This window comes from Podarcis raffonei, chromosome 8, assembly GCF_027172205.1.
Source record: "Podarcis raffonei isolate rPodRaf1 chromosome 8, rPodRaf1.pri, whole genome shotgun sequence".
NCBI lineage: Eukaryota > Metazoa > Chordata > Lepidosauria > Squamata > Lacertidae > Podarcis > Podarcis raffonei.
In genome coordinates, this window is record NC_070609.1 from 88,744,174 (window position 1) to 88,762,493 (window position 18,320).

Sequence of the window (18,320 nt, forward strand, 5' to 3'; positions counted from 1 at the left end):
TGTTGTTGTTCATCAGAGGTTGTATTTACCTAAGACCTGCTAAGGAACAGCTGATTGTTATTACGTTCACATACAGTATGTAAAACCACAGAATTCAAAGAGGGTGTACTTTCTTTTTCCCATGACACACACAAAAATTACACACACACATTTTTTCTTACAGGCCTACACAGCTTCCTCTTCTTTTCTGTCAGATCCAAGGTCCATCCCACAGTGCTATGAAATGAGTCACAGAGGCAAACTTCTTCTAAACGGATTTCTGTATTAGCCAATTACTTATAAATACATTTATTACAGTGAGCAAATCTGTGTATGCAGGGAGAAACAACAAAAACAAAACCATCAGCTACAGCGGAGACCCTGCAAAGATCCAAGGAACTTGATCAGGAAAGGCCACAGTCAGGCAGAAGGCCTGGAGCAGAGGGCCAGGGCAGGCAGAGGAAGAGGGGCAGAGAAGCAGGCTCCCATGCTCTGCCATGCAGGGTGGCACACCCCAGGAGAAAGGCCTGTCTCAGAATCAAGGTCTAAGGCAGCCTGGGCCAAACGGGCATTCTCCAGATGTTTTAGACTACAAACCCGTACCAGCCCCAGCAGTGATGGGAGTTGTAACCTAAAACACCTGGAGGGTACTTGATTGGCAAAGGCTGTCAAAGGGAATTAAATACACAACAGTGAATGAAGCAGAAACTTAGAGCACCTTTAAAAAACAAACAAACCTGCCTCATAGTTTTGGTTTTTTTTAAAAGCCACTTATGGACAAACGTCTCCTCTCCAAAGTGTTCACAGGAGACTTGGATGCCTGGATGGCCTCTGCACAATGCCCATCCCCGCTTTTAAAGGAGAATACAGACATTTCCCCACCCCAAACATTAATTACCAATAAAACCTCTATACAAGGAGCATCCCTCCATAGGGCTTCTGGGGCTCCCCAAACCCATTCTGGCCAACAGGGAACGCTGATCCCTTCCCCCAAGCAACGTTTGTCAACACTGTCACCTAATTAAGATGGAAGTGACCCAGCCAGGTCCCTCAAAGAGGCTGCTTGGGGAGGAGCAGCTAAAGGCACTTTGGGAATCAGAACCCTCCAGGGAGCAGGAGAGAGGAAGGGAATCTTAGCAGCTGCCAGGCACAGGTAACAGGAATTGCATCGCAAACAGTTGTTGGCACCAGTATCTGCAGGCTGGAGTGGGGGGTCTGTTTGGAAACTTAGGGAGTGTGGAAACGAAGCTCTTAAGGTCTGGTGGCAGAGATTCTTATTGCCCTGAGGCTAAAGAGAGGAGGAGCTGGTGAGGAAGGAAAGGGCAGTCTAGGGAGGGGAGTGTGTTTGTGTGTTCTGAAGGAGCAGTCAAGGACCCCTGACAGCGGTGCTCAGCCAAGGGCCTGGTGGTTCCGTTAGTAATTTTGAGGACTAAGAGAAGCAGTGGCAGACAGGAGCCAGAGTTGGAGCGAGCCGAGAAGATCCAATGCCAGGAGGAAGAGAGTTAGGTTGGGATGACACCCGTAGCAAAGAGAATGATCAAGATCAGGATGATGGCCACAATGATGCAGATGATGATGATCATCTTGGCATTCTTCCACCAGTACTTGCGTGCCACCTTCTGTGAGGTTGTCTTGAAGTGTTCCGACTACAATGGAGAGAGAGAGAGAGAGAGAGCTGTGAACACAGGAGGAGAGAGACCCCCTCAGCCACACACCAACCAATGTGGGACCGGAAAGGTCTCCTCACAAAAAACAAACAAGAATTAAGAACGTGAGATGAGTCCTGCTGGATCAGGCCATGGCCCATCTAGTGAAGCATCCATTTCTCACAGTGGCCAATTAGGTGCCTGTGGGAAACCTGCTAGCAGCACTCTCCAGGTGCCAGTTACAGCGCTATGAGAGACGGAGGACAACCTTCCTCCATGCTATGCATCACTTATACAATTCTATCCTGTCACCTTTTTGCTCAACTTAGAAGTCCCAAACACTGCAAACCCCCAGGGGAGTCACTCAATTCCCTTGATCAGTTGCTTGCCTTTTCCTGGAGCTTTCCAAACTCCGCAAAACCCTTTTTTGAGGAAAGGCAACCAGAAGTGAACATAGTATTCCAAATGCAGTTGTACAACAGATTTGTGTAACTGCATCAAGTTACCAGCAGTTTTATTTTCAGTTCCTTTCCTAATGTTACTGGGGTCCCAATACAGGTCAAACCCAGCAGTTATAAATTTGGCACAGAAACGGACTGGCAGCCAGGCTATAATCATTGTGATGGGTTCAGAATGCCTAGTCCCAGTTATTAAAGTGGCCACCTAGCTGTGGTATCCAGTCATCCAAGGCAGCCCAACACACAATGCATGGCAGTAGTCTATGTGCTGTTTGCATCTTCTGCAGCTCTGTCAGGCCATCTACAGCAGCCATTCCATCAGGAATGGAACTGCAGGGCCTCTCCATCAGCTCTGCTAAGAGATTGCCAAATGCTTGGCTCTGCTCCAAATTCTTTTCATTCCTGCTGCTCAAGACCTCCAAAACTAAGGATTAGTGCTTGTTTCCCCCTCCCCTCGACCTATTTCCTTTTGGGTTGTAAGCCTGAGGCAATCTTCTCGTTTATATTTGTAAGCTGAGCTTGAGAGCACTTTTTGTGTGTGTTGAAAACCGGGATAAAAATGCCAATAAAATAATAATTAGCAAGTGTGTCTCTGTGTTGAAAGTGTCTCTGGAATTCTGTAAATATTTTATAGTTAATATTTTTATTCTACTGTTGTATTACCCATCCTGGGAGCATTTGTTGAAGGGCTGGATAATAAATTGAAATTAATAATAATAATAATAATAATGATGATGATGATGATGATGATAATGGCAGCTCATGGCCCCCTGTTTCGATCAGGTACCCCCAATTAAGGCTGCTGAGCAACTTTCCAGCCACCAAACCCAGGTGACAGATTCAAAAGTCAGGTAAAACCTTGCACATTCCTGTGCGCTAGTCTTAGGTGGTACAGCCAACTGCTCCGCCTCATTCCAGGAAACAGCTTAGCAAGTTGTAAATACCAAAGGTAGAATAAAGGGCAGAGGGTGGTTGGGGCCTTCCTGGGCTCTCGGGGATTAATCAGCCACACTACAAACAGCTCCACCCGTCCACTATGCTCCTTAGACACAGGACCTCTGGTGCGCTGCCTGAAAGGAGCTGGGCCTTTGGGTGCTGAGGCCCACCCTCTGCCTCAGCACCCATAGGCTGGTCACACGGCTAACGCAGACCAAATTGTGCCAGATTCTGACTTTTGAGTCAGAGGAGATCTCGGTTTAGAAGAGCCCAAGTTGGCAATGATAAAAGGACACCTGGGATCAGCTGCGCACCATGGAGAAAACCTGCATGTTATTTTCAGAGCAGCTGGGAAGAAAATGTGCTGGGTGCAAGTCCCTCTCTGCAGTAAGGAGGGATTTAAGACCCCGTCCCAACAAGCTACTTGCAGGGAAAAATCACACTTGAAAGCCAAAGGAGCTAAACATTTCGCCCGCTCTGAATTCTGAGCAGTGGTTGGACTGAGGCACTGTTATCCGTGGATAAGGAGAAGGAGTTTCAATTTGCAGCAGAAACACTGAATGCAAAGAATGCCTCCGTTGGCTGTACAGTGGGCTACAAACACACGTCTAAATACACCTATAGAGTTAGAACATGCTTGCCACTTGCAACATCCTTGAACTAGTGTGGAAAACCAGAGGATCATACCAAGTCACACCTTATGGTTTTGATGGCACTATTGCCAGAGCCCCAGCAATGTTGAAAAAGCCCCTGCTCTACCCATGAGCAACTTCCCCTTCAAGCTGAAGCTCTCAAGCTCAGAGCAAGTTTGCTGAGGGCAGGGGGTCTGCACCCTCCAGGTGCCTCCTCCCATCATCCTGAGGCAGCATGGCCAATGGTCAGGGATTATGGGAGCTGTAGTTCAGCAAAACGTAGACAGCCACAGGTTCCCTGTCCTTAGGCCCAGGTCTGTGTTTCTAACTGGAAAACATCTTTCCTTCCAATGGAAACTTGCAGATGTGGCGCAAGCAGAGATAACCAGATGTACAAATGTAAGATGGGGGACACCAGGCTGGCCAGTAGTACATGTGAAAGGGATCTAGGGGTCTTAGTAGACCACAAGCCTAACGTGAGTCTGCCCAGGAATGGAAAAGTACCACTTTACTCTGCCTTGGTCAGATCTCACTTGGAGTTTTGTGTCCTATTCTTGACAGCACAGTTTAAGAATTGTAATGACAAGCTGAAACATGTGCAGAGGGAGTGACCAAGATGATCAAGGGTCTAGAAATCAAACCTTATGAGGAACAGTTAAGGGAGTTGGGTATGTTTAGCCTGGAGAAGAGAACATTGAATCGAATCATAACATTGTGGAGTTGGAAGCGACCAAGAGTCCAACCCCCCAATAACCAGGAATAACCATCTTCAAATATTTAAGGGGCTGTCCCAAGTTAGATGGAGTGAGATTGTTTTCTGCAGGTACAGAATGAAGGACCCAGACCAGTGGACCCAAATTACAAGAAAGGAGATTCTAACTAAACATTGGGAATAAATTTCTCACGGTAAGAGCTGCTTGCCAGTGGAACAGACTCCCTCAGAAGATGGTGGACTCTCCTTCATTGGTTTTGAAACGGAGACTGGATGGCCATCTGTCAGAGATTCTTTAACTGTGATTTCTGCATTGCAGAGGGTTGAACTAGATGACCCTTGGGATTCTAGGAACTACCATCACTTTCCCCAAGGCCTGCTTGGGGACTCTGCTCTTCTCTACCGAGTCACTAGGCAAGTCCCCCCACTCTTCAATGAAAGGAGCTTGGTGGCCTCCTGTGAAAACCTCACCCCCTTTGACTCTGCTCAGAGCACAAGTCTCAGAACCTACCGTCGCTTCCAGGTCCTCCGTCTTGTTGCGCAGGTGGTCCAGGTTCTCTCCCCTTGCCAGCATACGCTCCACATTCTGCGTCATGATGTTCTTGACACCCTCCACCTCATTCTGGAGGTTCTTCACCTTGTCGCTTGCCATCCCGGGGGCACTTCCACCCTCCTGGAGGGAAGAGAAGGAAGGAAGAGGGCTTAGGATGGAAGACCTGGGTCAGCCATGGATGTTGGCAACCGGAAGAAGGAAATCCAAATGGAGCTCCCAGCGTCCCACACACCAACAAATATGGGACGGGAAAGGTCTTCTGCACAACCCTCACAAAACATAAACAAGAATGCACTTGAGAAACCCACAAGCAGGACCCAAGCACAAGAGCAACTCTCCCTTCCTGTGGCTTCCAGCAACTGGTCTTCAGAAGCATTGCTGCTTCCAATCGTGGATGCAGAGCAGTCATCCTGGCTAGTACCCATCGACAGCCCTCTCCTCCATGAATTTGTCCAATCCTATTTTTAAGCCATCTAGGTTGGTAGCCATCACTGCCTCCATTGACAGACTGTGCAAGGTTGATCCAGGGGATTGTGAATGAAGGAGCTGCTGACTGCCTAGGCCCCTGTTCAGAAAATATCTCTGTTCCACAACTGCCAATATCATAATGCCTTTATACATATCTATGGTTTGACTGCCCTTAGAATACTGCAAACAGCTCTGGTTGCCACACCTCAAAAGGGACATTGTAGAATTGGGTAATGTGAAGAAAGGGGCAACCAGATGATCAGGGGGCTGGAGCAAATTTAAAACTTCCCAAGGAGGAAAGGGAACAATATTTTAGGAGTTTTAGTTAGGACTAAAAAAAAGTGAGTAAGGGGCAGGGGACAGGACAGATGCATATAAGATCATGCATAGTGTGTGGAGAAAGTAGACTCTGTTAGAACCCAAAGAAATCATCTAATGAAATGGAATACTGGAAGATCCAGAACAGACAAAAAAAAGAAGTAGCGCTTATCACAGAATCCGCAGTATGCAATGATGGCCACAACCTTATATGGCTTTAAAAGGGGTCCAGACAAATAAATATAGGATAAGGGTATCAACAGCTACTAGCCATGATGGCAACGTGCTTCCTCCACTGTCCAAGGCAGAATGACAGTTCCTGGGAGTCTGAAGTGGCGAGAGTACGACTGTAGCACTCAGGTTCTGGTTGCAGACTTCACATTGGGCCATCTGGTTGGCCAATGCAAGAACAGGATGCTGGACTAGATGGGCCCCCTTTGGCCTGCTCTATCAGCCAGGCTCTCCTCCTATTCTTAACAGGGCACACAATTTGCCACTATAGTAGCTGCTCATGCAAATGCCACTTGTGCAAGGACTAAGCAAGAACCAACAGACCAAAGAGGAAGAGAGCTCAAATTAATCCATTGGCCTTGCACCAAGACACACTCTGAAAATAGGAACCAAGTCTGATCAGAAAGAGCAGGCTTCGGTCGTACAAGAGAGGCCACTTTCACCCTGCCTGCCTGGGAGTGGCGCGGCGGCTTGGGCGCCCACAGACTCCGCACTGCCCCAAACAGCCCGCCCGCCACCTCCCCCTCAGCTGTAGGGCGGCTGAGTGGGAAGAGGCAGGCAGGCTCCTTGGAGGCCCCACAGAGTGTCCTGCCCTGGCTCACGCCGCCCATGGGCACAGGGCATGCCCGCCACCCCAGGTGCCCGATCGGCTTGCTTCACCGCTGTCTTCAGCCCAAGCATCACATTTCCTCGAGGGCAACTTTTTGCACCATAGAGGTGCTGTGACATTAAGACTGTTAAAACCATAATGTATTTCTACATTATGAGAACATAACAAAGAACTGGGCCCATCTAATCCAGCATCCTGTTTTCAGTTGGTCAACCAGATGCCCCAATGGAAAGCTTGCAAGCAGGACCTGGTTGCCACAGCGCTCTCGCCACAGCGCTCTAACCCAGCGGCCAGTAGTCAGAGGAACATTACCTCTGAAAGTGGGGAGAACATAGGAATTGTGACTGGGAGCCATCGCTCGCCTAATCCTCTTTGAAAGCCATCCAAGTTGCTGGCCATTACTGCACCTTGTGGGAGCAAATCCCATAGTTTAACTATGCGCTATGTGAAGAAGTACTTTATTATATATTAATTATGCTATATTATGTACTATTCATATTAATTAAAGCACAGGAGGAACTCAGCATTATTAGAAACCCCACTGAAATGCCAGGAGTGTTAGACAAGGCCAAACAGATAAACAACAGTTGTCTCAAGGAAGAGAAACCATTCGTCATCCTTATTCACATAGATGTTGCAATCCCGGTATCACCAGATTCACTCAAGAGTTCCACAGAGTTGTTTCCTCAGAAATTATCAGAGTCAGATGACCAAACTTGGGGATAAGAAAGCAAAGACAACCAAACTCCAGAAGTGGAGACTGCAGTCACCCAGGGGTGCCATCTCACCCTCAGGATTGTGGGTGCTCACCACCATAACGAGAACGTGTGACATCACACACACACACCCATGCACAATGCACAAAGTTGCATTGCGCTTTTGGTGGGGGGCTTCTCCTCCCCCTCGCAGCCAGCAAGGCACCCTTTTCCGTGGGGAGGGGCTCAGGCATGGAGGCAGAGATTCTGCCTCTGAGCCCACCTCCCTGGAAAAGGGGGCCTCACTTGCTGGCTGCAGAGGGTGGGGCTGAACTGCTTCTGTCTCAGAGGCAGAGCCACAGAGGCTGGTTGGCTGCCTCCCTCTGGTTTTGCTCACTGACTTTGCGGGTGCCCAGCCCCCATAATTATATTATTGTGGGTGCCCAAGCACCCACAGCCCCTGGGGTTGGCTCCTGTGCAGTCACCGTGGCCACAATTTCTGGACACTACAACACACGTCTTCTGAACTAATGCAGAGATACAATGGGCAGCCTCCACTGGCCTGGTAATTACTGATTCTATTTTATTTCATTACTATTGTATAGAAGAACAGTTACGACAGACCCTGTAATGATCAGTGTGGAAATCGCAGCTGTACTCAGGATGCCACCTTTCCTATTAACCACTGTGTCACTTTTATATAAAAAATAATAACCATTTTAGGGAATAGAAGCATATTACATCATTCAAGGCTCATTTTTTCTAACTGTAATTGCTGCCTTCAATATACTTCTTGTGGGACTGAATCATCAGTGTCCTGCTTTAGGGCTGTATTCCACCAAGTTATAGCAGACCCACAGAACTAGTGGAGCTTAGTCATGTGCATTTCTTTCAATAGGCCTACTCTGAGTACAGCTAACATTGGCTGCAACCATTTAGTATGAAGTCAGATAAAACAAATGTGGACAGATTTTATTTCAGATGTCATAGAGTCACTGGAATTTGATTTCCACATCTCACTGGCCTGAAGTCTTTTAAAAACAGGTTCTACCACCTGGTGGTAGGCAAGAGTGCTTGGGGACAGCCAGGTTTGGTGGTGAATTCTATATCAAAGAGCAAAAACGCCACGGAATAAGGACAGCAAGCCCCTGCTTCAACCAGCCATCTTCAACACATGAAACCATTCTGTATCTTCTGAAACCAATCCTTAAAACCAGAGACCAAAGAACTCCAGCTCACGGTCCAGACACATCTAAGGATGTTGGCAGGGAGACACTCAAACGGTGCTCCATCCTACCTGCCCCGGCACCCGAGCCTGCTGCCAAGTCAGTGCTTCTGGAGAAGCTGCAGCAAAGAAGCAGGAATGCTGTGCAGGAAGGCACCAGAGGTCTTGAGCAAGTCCCCAGCAGAAGTGACACATACTTCTTTCCACCGGGAATGCAGAATATGCCAAGCATCCCCCAGAACCAGCAGAGCCACTCTGCAGTCAACAGCCTGGCATCATCCCCAGCTCAGAGTTGCTTTAGTGGGGAGTAACAGAATCACAGAGTTGGTAGGGACCCAAGGGTCATCTAGCCCAACCCCCTGCAATGCAGGAATCTCAGCTAAAGCATCCATGACAGATGCCCACCCAACCTCTGCTTAAAAACCTCCAAGGAAGGAGAGTCCACAGCCTCCCAAGGGAGACCGTTCCACTGCCAAACAGCTCTTACGGTCAGAAAGTTTTTTTCAATGTTTAGTCAGAATCTCCTTTCTTGTAACTTGAAGCTATTGGTTTGAGTCCTACACTCCAGAGCAGGAAAAAGCAAGCATGCTACCCCTCTCCATGTGACAATCCTTAAGATATTTGAAGATGGCCATCGTATCTCCTCTCAGTCTCCCCTTTTCCAGGCTAAACATACCCAGCTCCTTCAAGAGGTCCTCGTAAGGCTTAGTTTCCAGACCCTTGGTCCTCTTGGTTGCCCTCCTCTGAACACCTTCCAGCTTGTCAACATCCTTCTTAAATTGTGCCTGACTTGGTTTAAAAAAAATTGATGTTTTTGTTGTTATTTTTGGAAAATTAATAAAATGTTCCAAATCCTTCTTAAATTGTGGTGCCCGGAATTTGACAAAGTATTCCAGGTGTGGTCTGGCCCAGGCAGAATACAGTGGTACTATTATTTCCCTTGATCTGGACACTAGACTTCTGTTGATGCAGCCTAGAATAGCATTAGCTTTTTTTGCTGCTGCATCACACTGTGGACTCGTGTTAAGCTTGTGATCCACCAAGACCCCTAGATCCTTTTCACGTGTACTGCTAGTTAGCCAGGTGTCCCCCATCCTATATTTGTGAACCTGGTTCGTCCTGCCAAAGTGCAGAACTTTACTTTTATCCCTACGGAAATTCATTTTGTTAGCTTGTTCTCCAATCTGTTAAGGTCGTTTTGAATTCTATCTCTGTCTTCTGTGACATTAGCTACCCCTCCCAGTTTGGTGTCATCTGCAAATTTGATGAGCACCCCCTCAATTCCTTCATCCAAGTCATTTATAAATATGATGAACATCAACGGGCCCAGGACAGAACCCTGCGACACCCCCCTTGTCACTTCTTTCCAGGATGACAAGAAACCATTAATGAGTACTCTTTGGGTTCGGTCAGTCAACCAGCTACATATCCACCTAACAGTTACCTCATTCAACCCACATTTTACCAGCTTCCTTGTGAGAATATCATGGGGGACTTTGTCAAAAGCCTTACTGAAACCTGCAACTGTTGGCTACTCGTGCATACTCCTCCTTTGTGATTTCCCCTTTCTTCCATTTCTTATACATGCCCTTCTTAACTCCCAGCTCATCTGTAAGCTCTTTATGCAGCCACACCAGTTTCCTTAGATGCCTCCCACTTTTCTTTCTTGTTGATATTGCCTGCATTTGGGCCTTCAATATTTCCCCTTTTAGAAACTCCCATCCTTCTTAGACTCCCTTCTCTTTGAGTATTTCTGACCATGGGATCACACCCAGTAGCTCCTTCAGCTTTTTTGAAATTGGCCTTTTTAAAGTCCAGAGTGTGTTGCTGACTACACTCAGTTCCCTCTTTTTCCCTGAAACCCAGGAGAACATGATCACTTCCTCTCAAGTTTCCCAGGACTTCCACTTCATTTATCAGTTCTTCCCTACTGGTGAGGACCAGGTCCAAAATAGATGAGCCCCTTGTTGGTTCTTCCACCTTCTGGGAAATGAAATTGTCAGTGATGCAATGGAGGAACTTCTCAGACCTTACACTCTTGGCAGAGTCTGAGTCCCAACAGATATCAAGGAAATTGAAGTCCCCCATGATCACTATATCTCTCCCTTTTGAATGTTTGGTAATCTGCTCTAGTAAGGCATCATCCAAGTCTTCAGTGTGGCTTGGTGGTCTATAGCAGACACACACAGTAAGGTCACTGTTGTTTCTCTCTCCTGCCATTTTTACCCATATAAATCTCAATCTGCTTTTCATGCTCCAGGTCATGGACTTCTTCAGAAGTGTACACATCCTTTATATACAATGCTACTCCTCCTCCCTTCCTGTTTGGCTTATTCCTTCTGAACAGGTTATACCCCTCAATTCCTACATTTCATTCACGAGTCTCATCCCACCAGGTTTCAGCAATGCCTACCAGGTTGTATTTGCCATCCTGTATTAAAAGCTCCAATTCATCTTGTTTGTTTCTCATCCTGTTTGTTTCCCATACTCTGTGCATTTGTGTAGTGCAAGAGGCTTCAACCTCTGGAGCCCAGCAATGCTGGTGCAGCCAAGAGTGTTGTTCCTGGGCTTCTAACAGCAGCACAGGGAGAGCAGTCTTTTTTCCTGCCACCCAGCTGATTGCTGGGCATCTTTCCTCTTATAAGCGTCAAGCTGACCAGTTGGTAGTTGCCTGGTCCTCTTCTTTTATCGCTTTCGAAAATGGGGACATCTGCCTATCTCCAGTCCACAGGGACCTCACTTGTTCTCCACAAATTCTCAATGATTATAGACAGAGGCTCTGAGATCACATCTGCAGTTACTTTAGTACCCTTGGCTGCAGCTCATTAGAGATTTGATTTGAATTAATTTAAAGTAGCTAAGTGTTCCTTTACCACCTCTTCCTATCTTGGGCTGCAGCTACCACTCTGCAGCATTTATTATATCACCACCAGATTGGGCGCAGCTTTCTTTTTGAGTGAAGACAGAGGCAAAGCAGGTGATGAGCAGTTTCGGCTTCTGCCACCCAGTAGCATTTCTGTTTTGTTTACACACAGAGGACCTACTACCTGCTTGTTCTTCCTCTTGTTTCAAACATAGATGGGGAAAAATATTTTTATTATTTTTGACCTCTCTTGCAAGCCTAAGTTCATGCCAAGCTTTAGCCTATCTGGCCTTCTCCATGAAAGTGTTGGCTAACCTAAAAACATTTTTACTGGCAGGCAATGTATCACTCCTCAAAAAATTAGTAAGGGAATAAAGGGACTTTTCCTGTCTCTGGTGGGAATGCACACAGGCTGCTGTATTCTCAAATGAAATCTTTCAGGAGATATAAAAATTATTAAAACGCATATTAAAATTTATCCTCTATTATCCTTACTAAATATGTTGAAATATACCACGAAGACATTTTGCCAAAAGGAAATTTTGACATGGATGCTGTCAGCTGTCAGGATTTTTACAGCACAACAGTGGAAATGACTAAAAGAAATATGTCTATATCCTTATGGTATAAAAATATATGGAAATTGGTTATTGCAGGAAAAAACAGCACGTACGTTACAGGTCTCTAAAGGGCTGGAAGATTCCAGTGATTTCTACTCAGTATGGTGGGATTTTATTTTACATAGTTTAGCTTCAGATTCACAGAGAAATATGGATGCCATGATCTTAGATTAGATGTTGGGGTACTTAACTTCCTCCCTGCGCATGCCAAGCCTCTTCTGTGACACACTTCCAGTTCCAGAGGTTGGAAGGATGATCTCACTAGGGGCGTCCTTCACCTCCAAGTTGCCATAATGGCAGTTTGTGGGTCTGGGGGCCAGGTCGTCTCTTCCCATGCCCCATACCACTTATGTGCCTTGAAATGTTTTTCCTCACTCACTGCCCCAAAGAGGCTCCAAGCACCAAACCCTTTGACTCGGGGCTCCTTTTCGCCACACAGATGTCCAAACCTACAACTGTGATTTTTTTTCCTTACTAGAAAATTGTATACTCCCAAATGCATTTGCAAAAAGGATTGATTCCATTTGTCTTAAGGATTTGTAAACAGAACTCCATAAGCAAGCTCTAATGCTTTAATTTGGCTGCCAAGGAACAAAGGACTATTGGGTTTAATTCTTTCACAGTCATATTCTTAACCTTGTAAATTATACCCAGGTTTTCTCGTTCCCACAATTTTTACTCTCCTGCAGGGTTGGTTCAAAGGCTTGGCTTCAGCCATTATAGTCTCTGGGCAGCTCCAGATGCACTTTTCCATTTGCATTCATAATTCTTTGTGTTCGCGATGGTATCGGGGCAGTTATAAGCAGTCGCACTTTCAATACAGTTTGAGCCTACCAACAGTTTCAGGGTGGACACACCGTTTCATTTCTGGTCAGTGCATGTCCTGTAACTGCCTGCTGAAATCCTTTAACTCCTCATTCCACAAATGTTCTGGTTTACTTTTTTTTGTCTCACCTTTGTTGGACTATAGTGCAAGAGGATACCTCCCAACAGCAATAAGACAATAACACTGGGGAAGTGGAACGATGTGTGCATGACTAGGATAAATACACCACTAATGCACAATGATTGTGTCAATGGCATGTTATGGTACACCCCCCAAACAAACAAAGCAATCTGGAGGGGCCCTCTGTGCTCTAGCATTCTACTTATAGCTGCTAGAGTCTGAACCAGGTTAATTTTTACAGAACCACAAATACAAGCAAGCAGTAACAGAAATTCAGGAATATATTCAGCTAAAGGTAGGGCATAGGGAATCTAATTTTGAATAAATGTGCAATTAATTGTTTTGAATTTTATCATGTTATTATGGGGTCATGGGTTGTGCAAGCCTCCATTCTGATTTTATTTTTATTTTTTTGTGATGTGTAGCGGGCAAATTTGGAGTAGAGTCCCTAAGACGGTCAGATGGCACCTGGTATGCCCCTTCCAGCACCTCCTGCAGTCAAGCTGGTGCCAAATGTCTTGCTCTGCTTTCCTTTGGACCACATCAGTGAGGCCAAGACAGGGGTCTTGTCTGGACAGCCTAGACAGTCCACCGCTCTTAACCACCTGTATAGAGCCACCACACTGTATAGAGCTGTATAGAGCCACCACACTGGCTCTATACAGTGGCCGTGGGGGCTGTGGCCGAAAAAGTTTCACATCCACTGATCTAAACTGTGTACAAGGATGACCTTAGAGGGGTGAGGAGTGGCTTTCCTGGACAGCCAGCATTTCAAAATCCAACATTCCACAGAACAAAGAAGCTGGGCTTTTCCTTGAACATTCTTTTGGCAGCTCTGACATGAAAACTGGAGTAAAACATCCCACGCATTGCCAGGGCTGGAATTAATAGCTGCCTTATCTTCAAACCTATTCCTGGAAGCTGTTTGCTAGGAAATGCAAAGCGGGAGTCCAAAAGTCTGGACCAGGGCAGGTCTGCTATACCCTGTGCTTGCTTCCCTAAACAATGAAAACACCACCACCATTTACAGTCACCCTGAGGCAGCTAAGTGCACCCTCCGTGCAAGACCCAGCACAGTTCAGGGGATACAGGGCTGAGGTTACACCAGGAGGGGTCAAAACCCAGTGCAGTCCTGGGCTCACACCCAAGTCATGGGATAGGCACTCACTCTCTGCTATCACTCACTTTTGCACAAGGAACCCACTGACCTCACACAGCTGTTGTGATGACAGTCAATAACAGACCATAAAAGCTATTTCCATGTAGAAAAACCGCTACACAGCTAATGAGCAACCAGTGCAGGTCAAGAGTAATGAGAAACTGGAATTGAACATGGTAGCCTCTCCCAACAAAATGCTCTGCAGATGTTTTGGACTACAACTCCCATCGGTCCCATCATCAAACTTGGGTGGAGGTGACAGGAAATGTAGTCTAGAAACAGATTCTGGGCTCATCCACCCTTACCTTTTGCCCCACTCTTTCCAGGCGCAGATCCGTACTTAAATGCTCCGTGTCAGAATGTTTTCTCTCTTTTTTTTTGCCCCAGTGAAATCTTGCTCTTTAGCACTCAGAGCAAACGTCAATTCAGGTTTTCTACAGATTGCCATTTGCTCCAAGCGAGCTTTAAAGAGTGGGTTTTTGTGGTGAAAGCTCTGAGGCAAAAAAAAAGGGGTGGGTGCTCAGACACAGAGCTTTAAAGTGCAGACCTTGCCTGGAGGAAAGGCAAGTGTGGATAAACCCTCACGCTATATATTTAAAGTGCATGACTTCCCCCAGATAATTCTGGGAGCTGTGGTTTATAAAGGGTGCTGGAAATGGCAGCTCTGTGAGGAGGAAACTACCATTCCCAGGATTCTCTGGGAGGAAGTCATGTGCTTTAAATGTGCATTGAATATGCTGTAATTGTACAGCGTGGATTTGACAGCTGGACGGCTTATGGCTCAAGAATGCTGGACTGGTGTATGAAGAATCCAGAGGACGAAAGAGCAGCATAATAAAGTTTCAGTGATGAGATTAACAGAAGAAATATCCTAGCAGTGGGACGGGCTCTGGACTCTCCTTTCTTAAGAGGTATCTGAGCACGGATCCAGCAGCGATGGGCTTCTGGCAATGGCGGGGGTAGGACTGGATGACATTTGGGGCCCCTTGGGGGCAAGATTTCAGTGCCCCCCCAGAGTGCTAAGCTGCAGCCAGGGGTGACACTTGAATAAAAAATGGGGCGGGGGGGGGGCAGGTAATCCCTGCCCCGCATAATTGATCATATGACACGGTGCACTATTTGAAGGCAAGACTCATCAACTTTGGGGGGCGCTGGACCCTCAGATATTTTATTGGGATGCCGAAGACCCCACAACCCCGAGGAGTTGGCTCCTATATGGCTGCAGCGGTTCAAGTGTCGGCTTGGGGTCAAGGCGGGGCTCAGCCACGGCCAGTTCCACCTCTCCCAGCCTAACCTGCCTCGCAGGCTTGTTGGGAAGATAAAGAGCGGGCGGGACTCGGGGGAGCCACCGGCTGTTGCGGAAAGCCGCGAACTGTTGCTCGAGCTTGCCAAAGTGCCACTTGTCGGTTTCTAGAGGGCGTCTGCAAAGGCCGGAAAGGTTTCGAGGAGAAGCCCGGGAGGAGGAGCCCAACTCGCCCCAGCAGCCCAGACCAGGAAGAGCGCCAAGCCCCGCAAAGAGGTTTCCCGAGGGGGCCGGAGCCGCGTCCCGGGGCCTCCGAAACCCCCCCCCCCGCCGCCACCACTCCTGCCCTGCGCCCCTGAGCGCCGCCTCGACGCCGGCCGAGCCCGAGGGCGGAAGGAAGGCGCGCCAGAGCCGGGGGAACCCCGAGCGCCCCAGGGACGCGGCCCCGGCCTCGAGAGGAAGCCCCCGCCCTCCCCTGGCCAAGCGCCCGCGCCGCGCCCCCGGCCGAGCCACGTCGAGGCGCGGCGCCGGACGGGGCGGCGAGAAGGCAGCAAACTCGGCGCGGCTGGAAAGCTCACCATGAGCCCGTCGAGTGGGTCCCCCAAGCAGCCGCTTCCCGGTCCTCGGCGAGCTCCCCAAAACTTCCTGCTTCTCTCTGGCTCCCCGCCGGCGGCCGCCCCTTCCTGTCCGCCTACCTTCTGGTCTCAGGTGGCCCGGGGCGGGTCCTCTCCTCCGACGCCGCGCCTCCTTCCGAGAGAGCGGCCCCGGGAGGAGCCCCACCCCCGCGGCGGATGCTGCTGCTTTGTGTTTCCTTGACGTGGCTCGATGGCATGGGCGTTGCCAGGGGGGCAGCTGCCCCTCCCTGCCCCCCTAAATCAATAAAATCAGTAAAAATACATAGCAGACTTAGGTTCTGCCACCCCCAGCAAAAGGCCTGCCCCCCAACAAAAATCTTGGCTACACCCATGTACACAGGGGTTGTAGTTACAGGTAGGTCTGCTGGTCTGCTGTAGTCGAAACAAAATTAAAAAAAATCCTTCCAGTAGCACCTTAAGACCAACTAAGTTTGTTATTGGTATGAGCTTTCGTTTGCATGCACACAAAAGCTCATACCAGTAACAAACTTAGTTGGTTTTAAGGTGCTACTGGAATGAATTTTTTTAGTTTGTTTTGACCTAGGGGTTGGTTACGTTCGCCCCCGCCAAGGGCGTAGGCTCAGGGGGGGCGCAGAAATCTCTCCACACTGACTTGGAGTGGCTAGGAGCCTTCCCGCCCCGTCCGCACTCTCCTTGCCAAGGGCACAAGAAAGCCTAGGTCCGCCTCTTTTAACACATCTTTACACTTGGAAGTTTGCAATGGAGGAGGTGCAGAACATTATATCTCAAGAAAAGACCTGCGCAGAGCTTGTCTGAGGCCCAGGAGTGGGACTGTTTTGTTGTTTCTCAGACCGGACTGGAGTTCTTTAGCCCCTGTTGGCCAAGGTGTGAACATCTCTGTTATGTACTAAAGTTCTCACCCTGGGCCAGCAGGGGGATACTGTAGATAGTTTTCACTCAGGTCCACATATGCAAATAAGGGATTGAAAGTGACATTCAGTGATTGGATAGTTTTAGAAAGTTGTTACAGTTGCGTTGTACTGGAGCTCTATATAAGCAGGCTGGCTGAACTCTTCAGTTCAGTTCTGTTCTGGCCTGTGAATAAACGAGCTGATTGGAGAATCACTGTGTCGTCTGATATGTTCACCCACAACTTAATCTCCGTCAAGGGTAAAGACACCCCACCCTCCTCCTCAGTGCCTCCCCGTTGTGAACTCCAGCAGAAGAGAATCTGGCTGACATGGAGCTGTGCTGGGGTGGGGGGAGAGAGATGTGAAACTTAGCAGGAAGGGACAGGTCACTTTCATTGTGCTCTAAGGCAATACAGTGGTACCTCGGGTTAAGTACTTAATTCGTTCTGGAGGTCCACTCTTAACCTGAAACTGTTCAGAAAGGAAACCCACATGACCTGAAAGTGTTGCTGTGCAATGCCAGGTCAATGATGAATAAAACCACTGCCATCCACGACCTGATTGTGGATGGAGGATTTGACCTGGCATGTGTGACAGAGACCTGGTTGGATGAAGCAGATGGGCCTGTCCTTGCCGCTGCTTGCCCACCAGGTTTCTCTTACGCACAGCAACCCAGGTCATGTGGGCGGGGAGGGGGGGGTTGCAGTGATTTTTAGGAAGTCATTAGTCTGCACCAGGCGTCCTATTGGGAAGACCCAGTTTTCTGAGTGCATGTTCTGGAAGTTGGGCAATAGGGGCAGTACAGTTTCTGCTGGTCCAAGCTAGTTTGAACCAGCCCAAGCCAATTTGAACATGTCCAAGTGGATTGGGACTGGCCCAGACAGGTTGGAGCAAGTCCAGGCCAATTGGAGCAGGTGCAGGTGGTTTGAAACTGGCCCAAGCTGGTTAGAAAAGGTTCAGGCTGGTTGGAACAAGTTCATACCAGTTCGGTCCGGTCCAAGCCATTGGAACCAGCACAAACCAGTTGGAAAAGGTCCCAGCAGGATCCAACTTGCCCAGACCAGTTTAAACTGTTCCAGACTGGTTGGAACAGGTCTATGTTGGTTTGAACCGGTCCAAGCCACTTGGAAGCTCTTCAGACCGGTTTGAACCAGTCCAAGCTGGTTTGAACTGGTTGAGGCCGGTTTGAACTGCCCCAAGCCAGTTTGAACAGTTCCAAGTGGGTTGGAACCGGCCCAGACAGGTTGGAGGAGGTCCAGGCCAGTTGGAGCTGGTGCTGGTCATTTGAAACTGGTTGTGCTTGTCCCGGGGGGGGGGGGTTACCATGTGGAGTGCTCTAAGTCCGGTCCTAGGTCAAGGGTAAGGAGGCTGTCCGTCAAGGGGAAAGCGAGGTCCAAAGCGAGGAGTCGGGCGTGGTCAGGAACTCAGGAGAGCAGGTCAGGGTGCCGGCAGGAACAGGTAACCAACGATGTTACTCCCACAACCTGGGACTGGGCTGACTGGCCTTTATCTCCTCTGG

The 18,320-nt window shown here is 48.3% G+C and overlaps 1 protein-coding gene across 2 annotated transcripts; it reads right to left on the reverse strand.

The window, feature by feature from the left end:
- Window positions 1-1,190: 1,190 nt before the first annotated feature.
- VAMP8 (vesicle associated membrane protein 8) lies at window positions 1,191-16,067 on the reverse strand. Of its 2 annotated transcripts, none has more exons than XM_053401451.1 (3): window positions 15,990-16,067; window positions 4,875-5,036; window positions 1,191-1,625 (listed from the first exon to the last, which is right to left on the reverse strand). In XM_053401451.1, exons 2-3 carry the CDS (start codon window positions 5,013-5,015, stop codon window positions 1,482-1,484), a joined length of 285 nt encoding a protein of 94 aa, XP_053257426.1. In that variant the 5' UTR covers window positions 5,016-5,036; window positions 15,990-16,067; the 3' UTR covers window positions 1,191-1,481. The 2 variants fall into 2 exon arrangements, with proteins under 2 accessions (XP_053257426.1, XP_053257425.1); XM_053401450.1 differs by lacking the exon at window positions 15,990-16,067 and adding an exon at window positions 15,873-15,983.
- Window positions 16,068-18,320: the final 2,253 nt, after the last annotated feature.